Source organism: Numida meleagris, chromosome 16 (genome assembly GCF_002078875.1).
Source record: "Numida meleagris isolate 19003 breed g44 Domestic line chromosome 16, NumMel1.0, whole genome shotgun sequence".
NCBI lineage: Eukaryota > Metazoa > Chordata > Aves > Galliformes > Numididae > Numida > Numida meleagris.
Genome location: NC_034424.1, coordinates 8,679,524 through 8,692,843, shown reverse-complemented (window position 1 = coordinate 8,692,843; position 13,320 = coordinate 8,679,524). Strand labels below are relative to the sequence as shown.

At 39.2% G+C, this 13,320-nt stretch overlaps 1 protein-coding gene across 2 annotated transcripts in view; it reads right to left on the bottom strand.

The window, feature by feature from the left end:
• Positions 1-13,320, bottom strand: part of RABGAP1 (RAB GTPase activating protein 1) — a 60,784-nt gene that overhangs the window by 34,404 nt on the left and 13,060 nt on the right. For both annotated transcript variants that reach the window (XM_021413775.1, XM_021413776.1), the window contains exons 7-13: positions 12,093-12,203; positions 10,991-11,057; positions 10,561-10,663; positions 9,589-9,758; positions 7,436-7,610; positions 6,022-6,115; positions 3,058-3,208 (exon numbers count right to left, since the gene is read on the bottom strand). In XM_021413775.1, the coding sequence (XP_021269450.1) occupies positions 3,058-3,208; positions 6,022-6,115; positions 7,436-7,610; positions 9,589-9,758; positions 10,561-10,663; positions 10,991-11,057; positions 12,093-12,203 (871 nt within the window). The remainder of the gene's footprint in view (positions 1-3,057; positions 3,209-6,021; positions 6,116-7,435; positions 7,611-9,588; positions 9,759-10,560; positions 10,664-10,990; positions 11,058-12,092; positions 12,204-13,320) is intronic.

The window sequence follows — 13,320 nt, the reverse complement described above, 5'->3', positions numbered from 1 at the left end:
ACCTTATGTCCTCCCACACAGACCTACACCCCAAAGTTCTTATTTTTTCCTCAATATTTCAAATATCAGGCTCTTAAAACATTGGTGTTATGAAGCATTAATCTACAAGATAACTGCGAGACCTCCACTGATCTGAAAGGGTCAGCAGATGGATCAATCCTCTAAAAATCTTGTCTGAAAAGTAGGCATTGTCTATTTTGCTTTGATGATGATTTATTTTTAACCTGTGCGACCAGCTTTACAGGTCTTCCATTCAGCAACATCTCCATCCACCTATGACTGTTAAAAACATGATGTATTTTTCCTCGAGGTACTCACTGACACCTGCAGCGAGTCCCCTTCTCTCTCCTCCTCCCGTTCAAAGGCCAAAGCCCAAAGATTAACGGCCATAACCACGACTGCCGAAGTCCTACCAGGAACAAGATCGTTCGACCTAGACTTTTCTCTCAGTCCCCAGTGGGGACGTGACCTCAATTCATTGGGCTGGCTTTCAGCCACGCTCTCCATCATGAGCGTGGCAATCTGGAGTTTGCTAAAAGCTTCATTACTGCACACAGATGGTGTGCAAATTCTCAAAAGCAATTTGTGGAAGCACCACAGTGGTGCAACTTAGACACTGCTGTAACAATGAAAGCACAGAGTACAAACCCAGCTAGCGCTTACCAAAAAAATACAGAGCAAATAATGAATGAACAAACACAGTCAAGAAGGCTGCATGCAGCACACCATGAAGCGTGGTTTCAGTGCTGGTTTCCACGTTCACGCACAAGTCAGATTCACCAGCAGAACTAGATACAGCCTTCTCCAGGGAAACCCATTGGAAAGCATTTCTCTTTCAATTGTTTGGTATCCACACTTTAACAGTAAACAAGAAATTATTCTCGCAGCGGTTAATTTGCAAAACAAAGCTAAAAACACAATTCTCCAAGCACCAAAGACCACAATTCCACAGGAAAGCAGCAAACATCATAAGAAATGCTGGAGAGTCCACATCCAACACCCTGCTCACAAGAAAAAACTCACTGAAAGAGGCCAGAAGCTTTTGAAGCAGCTGTCAGCACAGATCCTTATTAATTTGGAGCTGTGCTGCCACATGGGGTCATGAACAGTCTGGCAGAAATCAGATACAGCTACAGAAATAGAGGTCAACATTAAGAGAGAAGAGGCAATGGATTACGAGTACTCGGAGTGCCTTACTGCACATCCTGCTTGCACTGAAGAGCAAAGGTTTCACATCAATTCCTCATGCTTCCACGCTGTGCCACGGCAGCTTTCCTCGACAGACCATTCCCAGTGTATGGCAATGCAAGTAACTGCACTCTTGCCAGAGCGGAGTTTGCATTAGTGACATGCAAGACATGACAGAGCATTATGAGGCCAGCAAAGCAACGTATTATAAGGCACCTTGCTGCTGGTGTGTAACTGAGCTGCTATTTTCAGAGCAGTAAGAATAATTAGTTGCATTAGAACTCAAAAATTATGAAATAATCCGTGAAAGGCTTGAAAATAAAAAAATAAGGAGCACTACATACAATGGGTCTGCAAACATCATCTTCCCAGGTCCTGACTCAGGCGCCCATCAGCCAATAACAACCTTTTCTTACTCCACTGTCTGCAGGTTGATGAAATCACAGCTGCACTGTGAATTCACCAAACAGAGAATTTTGCTCTAAAAGCACAATCCTCTCTGTCCGTCCTACAGAAGGAGTCACAGCTCATTTTCATGTCATTTATATTTAAGTCACAAGGCAAATATCCGAAACAATGGTCTCACAGGGCACTCCCATATTGAAGCAGGATTCATGTTCATGTGCTAGACTTGGTTATTGTAGTACCCCGGCAGTGTACTACCGACTTCATGTGACAGCAGCAGAGCATGAAAATGGTCGTTCAGTGCTCATTCTCTTTGTTTCATTCCTTAATTAGTTTACATGCTGAATGACTGCTGCAGGTGTAGCCGCAGCACTGATCAGCCAGCCCCCTGCGCTTGGATTCTAGAGATGCTTCCACCACATCAGATCCACGTTATCTCCTTCGTGTCTGCCCAATGCAAGTGAGCGGAAAGATTTCGCAGACTTAAAAATCAGATGTTACACAGTTCATTTTTAGATCACAAAGATGGCTGTGTTATGCATCATCCACTGTGCCACAGAGACCACCTTTTCCATTCTGATACCAAAATACTGAAACAGAGGGAGGAGTGACAGTCACCTAGTCACAAGGCAATGGTAACAGCACCGCAAGGTAACTCTGACACACTCCTTGCAAGTGCACTCAACCTCCATAATATTTGTATGATTTATTCACCACAAACACGAGTCACAGCTCTGCTATGCAGGTAGCAATATTAAGGAATTCAAAACAGTCCTTCTAGAGATGCGCACTTGATGAAAATAGTAAAATACAACTTATCTATAACGATAATGACTAAAACCAAATCAGCACATTGATTTTCTTGTAAGGAAGAAATATCTCATCTTGTGGCCTCTTTGTCACTCTGGAACTTTCAGAAACACTGACTGATGGCTGCATCTGGTTTTTTTTTTTTTCTTTTCCTGTGTTACTGAGGTCAGCATTCAAGATGAGAAGTTAAAAAACTGCTTCTAGTGCAGAATGTCTGATGTGCTCTGTTTTTTCTATCTCGAAAAAAAAAGCTGCAGTTCAACTAGCACTGGATTTTTAACATAAACATTAATAAGACAACAGAACAAAATTCAGCGTTCATTCAGGAAATCCAAACAAGCAAAGGAAATGAGCTCCCTGAATCTGTCACTTACGAATGCAATTAATAGAATATTAATTTCTGACAAATTAACTCAGAACTCATCCTAGTGTAGCAAGCAGGATCATGAAAAGAAAACACTCTAGAAATGAGGCAATAACTAATATCGCCTGTTAGTTTTTTTTGCTGAGGGGAGGACTGAATTACCCTCGCTGGTTGATATACTGTATTCAGAGAACTCATCAGCCTTTCAGCAAGAGGTTACATACCTGGGAGTTTCTGCCTTTCCTTTCATTAACACGTGGGAGGGAGGAGAATGGAACAAAGCATCCTACCTTTGTGATGAGGATGCGGTACTTCTCCACCAGGTGATCGTTGTTGTGGCACCCGGCCAGCAGCTGCCAGACCTCTCCTCTCAGGGCCTCGGGGACACCGCTCCTCACCAGCGCCGACAACGTCTTCGGCCTCACGCTCAAATTGAGGTGCCTGGTGTAGGGGAAGGCTTTGTTACGATTACCCATGTAGAAATAAATGAGTAGGTGAACAACTGACGTGCAACGCCACGCGTGCCAGATAACGGGAACGTGAAGATACTCCACATGTTGTCGAGAAAAAGTGAAATTCTTGCCAAAGTGAGAACTTATGGAAAAAACAGATTTGGAGAAGAACTTTGCAAACTGTTTCCTTGATTTCTAAGAAATTTAAATATAATAAAAACACTAGCAAAAGCTAGAACTGGGGGAGAGGTACCACATCTGTAAAATACCAAGCTCAAACCACACCAAAAAACGAAACACTCTGCAGAAGCAGACATTGCTCCCCGGTCCTTCGGCACCAGAGCGGACAGGGAACCACGCAACCTTTCTGGAGCAGAACTACCAAAAAACCTTGCAGGTTTTCTAACTACGCCCAGACATTTGAAGAGCTTCCACTGTTACACAAGCCATTCCCAACCAAACATTTTTCTTTTTTTACAAGTGGGACTGGTTGACAGCTCATAAATTACAGCACGGCAAGTTGTAAAAACTAAACCTAATTTATGCAGTTACAGAAAGTTAAGCTCAACAATCCATTTGTGGCTCATACATTAAATGCCCAGAATACAGAGTCCTTAAATCAAAGAAATTATATTTTTTCTGCAGTTCCAAAAAAAAAACCAAAAAAAACTATGTAAAATGATTAAGAGCACCAATAGACAAAGGCAAAAGCTGAACTTAATTTATATTGATTGCATTCTTTTAATAAACTTGTATTTAATAATCTTCCTTAACAGCCTAACACACATGGTTGACAATTTTACACAGGGAATCCTTCCTGCCCTCCTCCAGCTCCAGCACAATGATCTGGAGCCACGTGGGCCACCCTGCACATTTAAATCAGAGCATGTATCGCACAGGAGCTAGCGTCATTAAGTCTTCCTCCATTCTGTTTTCTCTAAACAAAAATTATAATTATGATCATGTTTATATAACAATTACACTTACATCTACATACATCCGTAACTATAAACTTATATATCACCTTTATGTGTTTATATAAAATACTTACCATACAAAATATTAAAATCGAAGAACAGTCGGTAAAGGCCTATTAAATTAAGGCTTTAGATCAGAATAAGTACAACAGTAATTCTAATGAACACAGCCCTGAACTTTAAGGCTGTGACCATACACTATGGGATTTTTCAAAACTATTTTGAGACGAAAAAATTGTGACTCACCAGTTATAAAGTATGAGCCAAATGTTATTAAGAAATCACAAAATACCAGCGCACATTTAATTGCTATACAAATCTAATTATAGGATTGTAAAAACCTAGCATGAAACTACCTGAACCCTGATTTTTGTGATTTTCAATCCTCTTATGTTAAAAGCTCAAGGATCATTATTTCCAAATACTCATTGTTAGTTAAGAAGGAAAGCCCTTTAATGCATATTAAAGCTGTTGTTGCCGGCATTAGCGAAGAAGCACTTCATATCCTCTTAGAGCTGCCAAAACATTTTCAATTGGAGTCAGGTAGCTTAATTATCTTTCAGCCCTCAGAAGAATTACAAAACACTCAAGCTGAAAGAAACTTTCTCATAGCAGCAAATGAACAGAGCTCAGCTGTTCTTCTACAAGTCCAGGAGAGGGAAGAAAAAAGGACCTTCCTGCAGCCCCCCTTCTTACAGAAGTGTCCATTTCTGATGCACCCATTCCTATCAACCAAGTCCAACACAGCAGTGCAAAACCAAACTAGCAGTAAAAGCTCTTATCTAAATTAGCACTAATCAACCACAGAAGATAAATAATACTAAGCTGTGATAACCTTAATCTAAAGACTGATGAGGCCCGGCTAAAAGGTCACATCAGTACTTTCCCTCTGCTAAAGTGCATGACTCCATCTAATCTCTGCTGTCCTACTCCTTAGATCCAATACCCTTGTTAAGACCCTTGGTTGCTGTACAATCCTCACCCTGCTCGTCAATAACATTAAGAAGCAGAAGGCAACAACTGAAGGAAGAGCTGAAACACGGCACACTTGAGCTCAATACGACGTTGTGCTTGTCATCCCCCTTTGCAAAAAAAACACCAAAAACACACACCCTAAACTTTTCAATAATTAACATCAGTTTCTTAAAACCACTCAGGCTACTTGAAGGTGGGTGACTAAAAGAATCTTCATTAAAGGAAAACAGGTGTTGCATTAGCAACTTGACTGTCAAGAAACGCTCTTTTTATAAATTGGCATTTTGTAGGGGAAAAAAAATAGAACTCATGTACTTCCCTCTTGGCAGGCTCTAGAGCCATCTTCCTTCAGAGAAGGGAGGAGAAGCATCTTTGCTATCCAAGTACAAATCTCCCATATTCTTAAGCTGCAGTTACTAAGATATGACAGCTGCAGGGAAAAATGGCTGTGAAATAAATCAGAATTACAAAGAGGAATGGAAGTGAACTATGCAAAATAAAGACAAGAAAATGCACCTATTTTATTACTTAGTTTAGATTTTTCTTTAACAAAATTCCAGACAAGCTTACATGTATGTAACATACTCATTTTAACAGACACTCACCTAAGGAAGCAGGATAAAATAATTTCTATACTGCATTTCAATACACACTCAAAACTGAAAATACTTAAAACACTCCCTGAAGAAATCCAAAGCCAGAGAATATGGGGTGTTATGGGGATGAAAGAGGACTAAACCCAAACTAATTTCAGTTGGCTTCTGGAAACAAGAAAAAATCCAGGCAGAAGGAGCAAACAGGCTGACGGGATTCTGAATTTTAATTTTCAGAATGCAATTTTGCCACTCACCATTTGGACAGCAACTCTCCCCACGTCTCCAGAATTTTTTCTGCACACTCTTTGGAAACATCTCCAGAACCACTCAAGAGAGGTTCATCATTGTCTGCCAACAGAACAGAGGGGATGCTGTGAGATCAACAGACATTACCTGTGGCTTGCCACGTAGCAGAAGATCCATGAAAGTCCACAAGGTATTTCACTTGAACTGTTTTGTACTTCTATTTTGAAACTCAGTACTTTTTGACACTATCTCTGCCTTAAACTAAACAGCTTTTTGAATCCAACTTTCAGCTAGAGGGAGAACTGAGCAGGGAGTGCTTACATTAGCATAGTCACATAACTTGTTTTGAAACAAGTACTAAACTTACGTACTGTCAGATATCTTTAAATGTTCACAAGAGGCATCACATACAAAAATACACTTCGTTGATACAGGAGTCAACACTGTTTTTGCATTATTGATGAAATAGCATAGATTTAATTAAAAAATTCTATCTTAACTGATACCTGAAATCGTCAGCAATGCTATATCTACTGTAAACAGCAACAAAACCACACACCAACACATATATGTATGCGTGTATGTATGTTTGTTCCTGGTCTAGCAAAGGCTATCACTGGAGAAGCATAGTGCTTGGAGATTTTTTTTTATGACTAACATTTTGCAAAGGAGTCAAATTTGAAACTAATTTGGTTTTGGTTGGCTTTTTAAATAAAGGGAAAGTAAGGCACAGAAGTGAAACAATTCACTCAAGGTCACATTAAATGCCAGCAGAAAAAGCAGAAACTCGAGTCATCTATATTCCAGCTCAGCGCTGCAAGGCCAGATGCTTATATACTCAGAACTAGTCCACATTTTAGCTTAAGAGATTGAAAAAAAAGATATTGAAAATGCATTAAGGTTCAGACTAGGCAAGTCCTGGTATGGTTTCACGTGTTACAGATGTCTATACTTTCCTCTTCACTAAAACACTCTGCTTGCTTACATTTTCAAATACCAGCTTCTCATTTGCACTCTCTTTTCACAGCTGCTCAGGGAGGGGCAGAAGCTATATGATAATCCCAAATTTTTAGCAGCCTCTTTTCACATTGTTCCAAATATATCACACTGAAGATTTTGTGAGGCCTGGGCTGAGCAAAGCACAGACAAACCACAGAAGTGTCAGACAAGGGAGAGGCTGATCCAGGAATGCAGGGGTACTGGTTACTGAATAGTCACTGCATTAAAGCAAGATTTAAAACCAAGGAAACAATAAAACAAAAACCAAAAAACCATAAGCAGTAGGCCAAATTCTGATTGGAAAGAATTCAACATGTTTCATAACTAATATTTATCAACTACGGGTTTTCTTGTTTGCTTGTTTTGGGTTTTTTTTTTGTATTTTGTTTGTTGAAGATTCAAAGCATGCAAGCCATATCTTACCTTCCTCTTCATCATCCTCTGGAGGGGAAGGAATCATTGAGCCCTGGGACCCCGACTGGGGCAGGCGAAGAGAGGGGCTTGCTGTAGTTTTTCTTCTCTCCCTCTCTGATTCACTTTCTAGACACACGACTTCATATAATGTGTCTGAGTTATTCTTTCTGTCCTTTTGCTTTATCTAGGGAAAAAGAATTACCTTTACCAAGAAAAGCTACACAGACCTCCATATTTTACTTCATAAAGGTTCTCCTAGTACTTTTTGGAATAGAATTGCTGAAAAAGAAATGTTTTTACTCACATTCTGCAGTGAATGACATTCAACCCCTGCAGAACACTGCATGCATCACACAGGCCTGCTAACACTTCTATCCTAATGCCACAGAACAAACCATAAGCATACTCTCATACCTTTCAGGAGAAGTCTAATCTCTCTAATTTTCTGGAAATACTGGTGGGAGCTAAAGGAGAACTATAATGTAATTTTCCCACTATGTCAGTTGTCTTTAGCAATGTTTCCAAGTCAGCTGTGTGCATACGTTGTCCTGAGAACACAGGCACACAAATTGCTGGGTTCCAAAGTTTATTACATGATTCTGTTTCCTCCTTAATTTTCAGTGCTTTCACACCTTCTTTTTCTTTAAAAAGAAATGTTTTCCTTGTGAAATATTTCCCGAATTTTAATGCAGTCCAAGAATTACGATTTTTTTTTGTCATAAAGCAATAAAATTTATCATCATGCTCTACAGTAAGCTCCCAATGCTCAGTTTTATTCTCTGAAGTATTTAAAATGAGGAGAAATGAATCAAAACTAAAAATTACTGAATCACTAAATGTAATCTGAGAAAATAAAATGTCTCTGCTTTCACCATTTCCGAATAAAGAAACACTGCCAAAGTAAGATAAGCCAACTCTACACAGCTGTATTTTTAATAGGCTAATCATGGCTCCATAGAAACAGGTTTCCCTTCCAGGCTTATCAAGGAGTACATTCTATATTTGTTGCTTCCACTATGAATTCTGATAATCTTCCATTAGTAAACAGTGGAAGTTGGACAGTCTGACAGTGCTTTGGAAAAAAAGAATTAGCTGAGATAAGTCACAATGCCTGTGAATTTAGTAAGACAAAAGATACAGAATTAGCTCAGTAAGACAAACTTCCTTTAAAGCACCAAGAGGAGAAGGTGCCTGTTAGGGGTAGTAAAATATGGCTCAGCAGCCTTAACAGTTCAGCATCTCCATGCTCCACCTCAAAAATATTCAAAGTGAACAGGCTGATCTCAACCAATTTTTGAAGGAAATTTAGAAGGACAGTGCCTAAAATGTTTATTAATATTTTAAGTAAAACATACGACAGACGCAAAAAAGAATTCTTAGCAAAACTCATCTTTATTACTACCAAGAAACATTACCACTATGTGCCAGCATTTTAAGACAAGTGAATGAGGAAAAAAAAGAAAAATCACCCCAGAAAAGCATCCTACTTCATTCAGAACTTCTTTAAAGAAAGAATAGTTGTCAAGACATCAGAAGGACCATAGCCTTGCTTTTTTGCACCGCAACCAGAATTATGAAACCTTGAAAGATCACATACATCCACAATGATGTTTGCTTCTGTATCTTTCCACTTCTTTAACCAGAACTTTCAGCTCAAAGCACTAACTTCTAAAGCAGGAGAATGGCAGCAACTTCAAGTACATCATCTCTATAGAAACCCGGACCTTCAACTTTCCAGCCTTATTTTGAGACTAAGTTATTGCCTCGTATTGTTATTATGAGTATTCTGGACAGAAGTAATTCTTTCCTTTTAAGCAGATATGGTAAAAAAAAGTAAGTTGGAAGAAGCAGTAAAGTTTTTAACAAGTTCTAGGGATTTATTTGTGATTGCTTGTATTTTTTTCCTCCTAGGGAAACCAGGAGCATGTGTGAAATCTCTGCTTTAACCTATGAGAAAAAACTGCAGTGGAATTCTGAAGGGCTGACAGGCACTAGTAACTACAATTTTTCTTTACCCTCAACGCATTTCTATTTATTCTGCATTACACCATAAGCCTGCCTCTCGATGGGTGTAATCAACCACATCACAATTACCTTTGAAAAACAACCCTGCCAAATCACAAATTAATCGTAGGTTAAAAAAGAAGAAAAAAAAGTGTTACCTGTTTCAACTTTAGGAAAAAATTTTCAGTAGAGCTCCGTTTGCTGAAGGGCCAGAACAACCTCTCATTAGGTGAGCAAACTCTGACTTTAGTCTCCAGAATGAATCTAACAGGTTCCTGAACCTCAGTTATCACCAAGTCCACAGCAGTAGTCATGAACAGTACTTTATCTAGAGAGAAATCCCAAAGCACCAATAAGAGAAATATCCCACAGTGCAGATCTATCACCGAGCCTAATCACATTTTACTTGTTTTCAAGAGTAAGTTATCTAGAAAAAACTCACTAAACAGTAGTTAAGACCCCCTCAGCTGTGTGAATTTAGAAAACTGACTATATACCACGATGCCCCAAAAGGAGTCAACTGTAGCAGCAGACTGGACCCAGCACCTGACCCTTATGACTTTGCTCAGTCAATTCCCATGGAGTTTCCCAACCTTTGGAAGCTAACTGCGACAATACATTGCAAAGATCATCTGTTAGCTGACATCTTAACAAAAGTAAAGACAGATCTGTTTCAGAACTCCAGAGAGCAATGCAGCCTCAGTTACTTCCAGATTACAGTTGGAGTATTTCACTGTTATTATCATAGGTACAAAATCCTTTTTCTTTTCATATTAAAAACTTGGGAACAGAAAATTCTGAATTGATCACAGAAACTAAGCGAAGAGGAAGCCTGCAGTAGTCCATTTAGTGCAATTCTCAATGGGATTCTTGAACTCCAACAGAGCACAAGGATGCTGTGTCCTGTCCCCACACCTACACAGCCTCTCATCAGGATACAGTTATTCCTACAACGTACTATTCCTAAACACAGGACTTTTCTTCTATACCTGTTTTGTTTCTGAGAGTATATGCCATATTATGAAGAAAGTCTTCTTGCAGGATGTACCCTAAAGAAAGCAGAATTCATCGAATGCTCCCTGTATAAATTATCTACCTTGACTAGGGATAAAATCTGGCCAGGTTCATACCTTTTGGTGTTTCTTCATTTACAAATTGGAAGTGTGGAGATTTTTGATTCCAGCTACCAGTGATCACATATGATTTCCCATCAGAACTTTTACCCATCGACTCCTGGAAAAAAGGAAGCTTATGAATCTTTATTTAAATTAAAGCAACTTCTATATTACAAGAGCTTCAGCTACATAGAACAGCTCCAGCAGAGGTGAGAAAAGGGCAAGCATGTGAAGTTCATTTTGCATGGTCCTGTAACAGAGATCATCTGTGAAAATAAAAACAGAAGTAACGATTCAACCCAATTTTCCAGGGCAACACAAGAGCATGAGGTACAGCATCAACCCACAACAAGTGTGCCTATGTATCTAAATCTTTTCTGTCTATCCTGAGATCACAAGCAATCATAGTATAAGTTATTAGATTTTGTTAATAAAAGACCCTTACCAAATCTAAAAGGTGCATGTCACCACTCCGAACATCTTTCCCACGGCTCAGGAGGAGACCAAAACATCTGCAAAGTCAAGCAAAAGAAATTAATCTGCAAAAATTACTACTTATAAACAAACCATAAGCATTCCTTGTCTAAATATTCCATCACACACCACAAGCAGCCCACAAATGCAGTAATAAATGTCAACAATTCTTGACATTTGAGACCAGTATCAAGCACATCAACCAAAACAATGTCAAGCCAATACTAAAAATGTCAAGCAAAATTTCACAAGAATATATACACTATAATTTTATCCTGCCTACAGTAGCCTGAACAGTTCAATTATCTTTGTTTGCAAAGATAAATGCGTGTCAGACAGAATCTCCTAACAAGGGCTCCCTATTCCGCAGGCAGGGCAATACTGCCTCCGTTCTGCTCTTTTCGTTTTTTTGGTTGGGTGGTTTGAGACACATTTGCATAGAATTTAACATTTGATACCGACAAGAATCAGGAAATTCCACATGAAGTGCAAGGATCCATCTCTTATGGTTTTATTTTGCTTAAATACCACCCACTGAGGTATATTCCACTCCATCCTCTGGTTTATCACACTTCACAAAGTTCCTGCTTTTTGTCAGACTGCAGAGTTTGGCAGAAGCTGCATCTTTTCTCTGTATTACAAAAAACACTAAACTCTGTCAGACATCAAAAATTGCCTATTTCTGTGAAGAGAAAGATTTGAAGTCTGAACTCTCCTCTTCCCTACACAGGTGCTTCATATTCTAGAATTCCAGACTGCAGCAGATTCAAAGCACATGCACAAGAAACATTCTCAGATGTAACCAAGAAGAAAGGAATGTTTTTGAACAGGTTAGAGGAGATAAGACCACTGACTCAACAAGCAGATCTGAGCAAGATTTCATTGTGCCTGCATTGTGCCCCCTACCACACACGCTGGAGAAACCAATCAGATTTTCGGCACAGTTCCATTCAACTCACAGGCATGGAATTAAGTTACACAGAGTATTCATAAAACAGTTATTAAGCTGCTGTCTCGGAAGACAGAGCACAAAAACTTCAAATAAAGATATATTTTTTAATTTATATAATTACCTCTCAATAGCAAGCTCCTTATTAGTTGTCTGTTGGACATAAATCACTATCTTCTTATCGATTCCTTGGCGGAGTTTAAAGCACTGCCTGTCCTTGTCTTTGGGAACTGCACTGTTATTTACCAGAAAGGGAAAAAAAAATATTCAGAACATCATTTATCTGTATTCCTTGAATGTATCAAAACCAGCATCAGACCTTTGGTGAAGCCAGCTTCTTATTCTAACGAATTCAAGATCTTTCTTCTGTGCACACTATCATCAGTAACATGAAAGAAACGGCAACGTAATTAAGAGATAATATTTTATCATAATTAGGTGAAAACCAAGCACATTTAGTTTTCAGAATAAAAATTGCAGTGTTTACACTGTACAGCTAATTCTTGTGAGACTTCCAGCAGCATTTTAAGAAAGTTTCTAAATATTGATTCTCTATATTACTTAATAGATAACAACTGCATGTTATGACTTATACAAAGCAGCATATCACTTTCTTCTTCCACAAGGGAGGCAAACACTGCTTCTTCCAGACATCTTTCTAAGAGTTCTTTTAAATTCCAGTATAAGTATACTAAGTACAGACCTGAACTCAAAAGGGTCATACAAGAATTAGTGTCAAACCTCCAAAGCCAGCTATTTGAATTAAAACCTGTGCAGTATGCCCAATGTGGACAGGATTCTGCTCTGCTGGGATGGCTTTATACTACCTGCACAGTGGCAGCTACACCAACACTGGTACCAAGCCAGCAGGACAGAACATCACCGAGTGTACCACCGTGTGCTGCAGCTACACATCCCAGCAATTGCTGCTGCTGCATCTGAGCCCAAGAACCATCTGTATCTTTCACGCTCAGCCTCTGAGCTAATCATTTTTCAGCTGCTAGCACTTGGGCAGTCCTCTGGATTGTCTACAATAGAAGGTGCTGCATAAACATTGGATTATTAGATGTGATTTATTTATTTATTTAATAAATAAAGCTTGAGCTAGATGCAAATCCAAGAAGAGAAGTGCTGCTGAAGCTGTGGCTGGAAGCCAAGTCAGAATATTTGGCTCAACAAGACAGAATATTTGGCAGACATGCCATACTGAAATAAAGACACTTCAGCAATTACAGGAGACTATAAATGGTTGCATTAAACATCTAAGGGCACTGTGTATAGGCTGAGCAGAACAAAAAAAACCCAACTTCTAGCAGACCCATTCCCTTGCTTTCCAATAAGAGAAACAGATG